Source organism: Atta cephalotes (genome assembly GCF_000143395.1).
Source record: "Atta cephalotes unplaced genomic scaffold scaffold00028, whole genome shotgun sequence".
Lineage (NCBI taxonomy): Eukaryota > Metazoa > Arthropoda > Insecta > Hymenoptera > Formicidae > Atta > Atta cephalotes.
The window spans coordinates 1,640,213-1,641,279 of record NW_012130092.1 but is presented as its reverse complement, the minus strand read 5'-3'; the positions used below and the strand labels follow the sequence as shown (position 1 = coordinate 1,641,279).

The following is a 1,067-nucleotide window of genomic DNA, read 5'->3' as shown; positions in this document are numbered from 1 at the left end:
ACTATATATATATATATTTTATAGGGGAATTTAGGCCCCTGATGAACTTTGAGACATGCTTAAAATTTTAATTTAAAAAATTTTAATTTTATCAAAAAAGAATCAAAAAAGAATCAAAAATTCCATAAGCTCAATTTTATAGGAGAGTTTCCTGAGTGCTAGAATTATTCGCTATTATGACCATGTACCACTAATCTTATCCAATTTCTCTGCGAGCAAGGCACCTCCCGCGATGACGACATAACAGATTGTACCAATTGAAGTAATATCTACAACGTATTTGGTTCATTAATCCGGCTAAGTCCCTGGTCGCGATTCATGTCACAGAAATTCGGATTTGCTTGTAATGACGGCGACACCCCTGGAGTTCGCCCTGGGGGGGGGGGGAAGATGGACAAATGACGAATGTACCAATCAGGGTAAATCAGCTTTTGATACGGGGTCACCCCGAAGCAGTTACTGGTCGCGATGAGATCCTAGAAAATATTTTAAAAACCAGTCGCGTGAATGTTTGTTGACAGGGGAAGTGCTAGATTTCTTGGAACAAGAGCCTAGTAATTCCATAAAAGCCCCACTCAACATATTTAAATATACAGGGTGTCTGGAAATAATCGCCAAATATTTCATGAGCAGGTAAAGCGGACTAAACTGAGTCGAAAAGTCCTTTATCATTTTGTAAGTTTCCCTAATAGTTAACGAGATAATAATCCTTAAAAATAGCCGAATACTACTGCGAAGTGTATACGCCTACCAATCGCTTGGTGCGCGGGAAGCGGGGATAGTCTGGCGTGCCGTCCGAGCTATGGAGGCTTGCGGCGGTGTGCGCGGCGCGAGATGCTTGCCAACCAATCCCCAACTCCCAAGACTCGTGCGCCAAGCGATCGGTAGGCATATACATTTCTCAGTAATAGGCCGGGCGCGTATTCGACTATCTTTAAGGATTAATATCTCATTAACTATTGGGGAAATTTACAAAATGGTAGAGGACTTTTCGACTCAGTTTAGTCCGCTCTGCCCATGAAATATTTGGCGAAATATTTACTTTCAAACTCTCTGTATATAAAGTA

General features: G+C 41.3%; 1 protein-coding gene across 1 annotated transcript in view; it reads left to right on the top strand.

The window, feature by feature from the left end:
- The first annotated feature begins 398 nt into the window (after positions 1 to 398).
- The window catches only part of LOC105620732, a 6,377-nt gene continuing 5,708 nt past the window's right edge, over positions 399 to 1,067 (top strand). The window contains exon 1 of the mRNA XM_012202224.1: positions 399 to 509. Within this exon, the coding sequence (XP_012057614.1) occupies positions 399 to 509 (111 nt within the window). The remainder of the gene's footprint in view (positions 510 to 1,067) is intronic.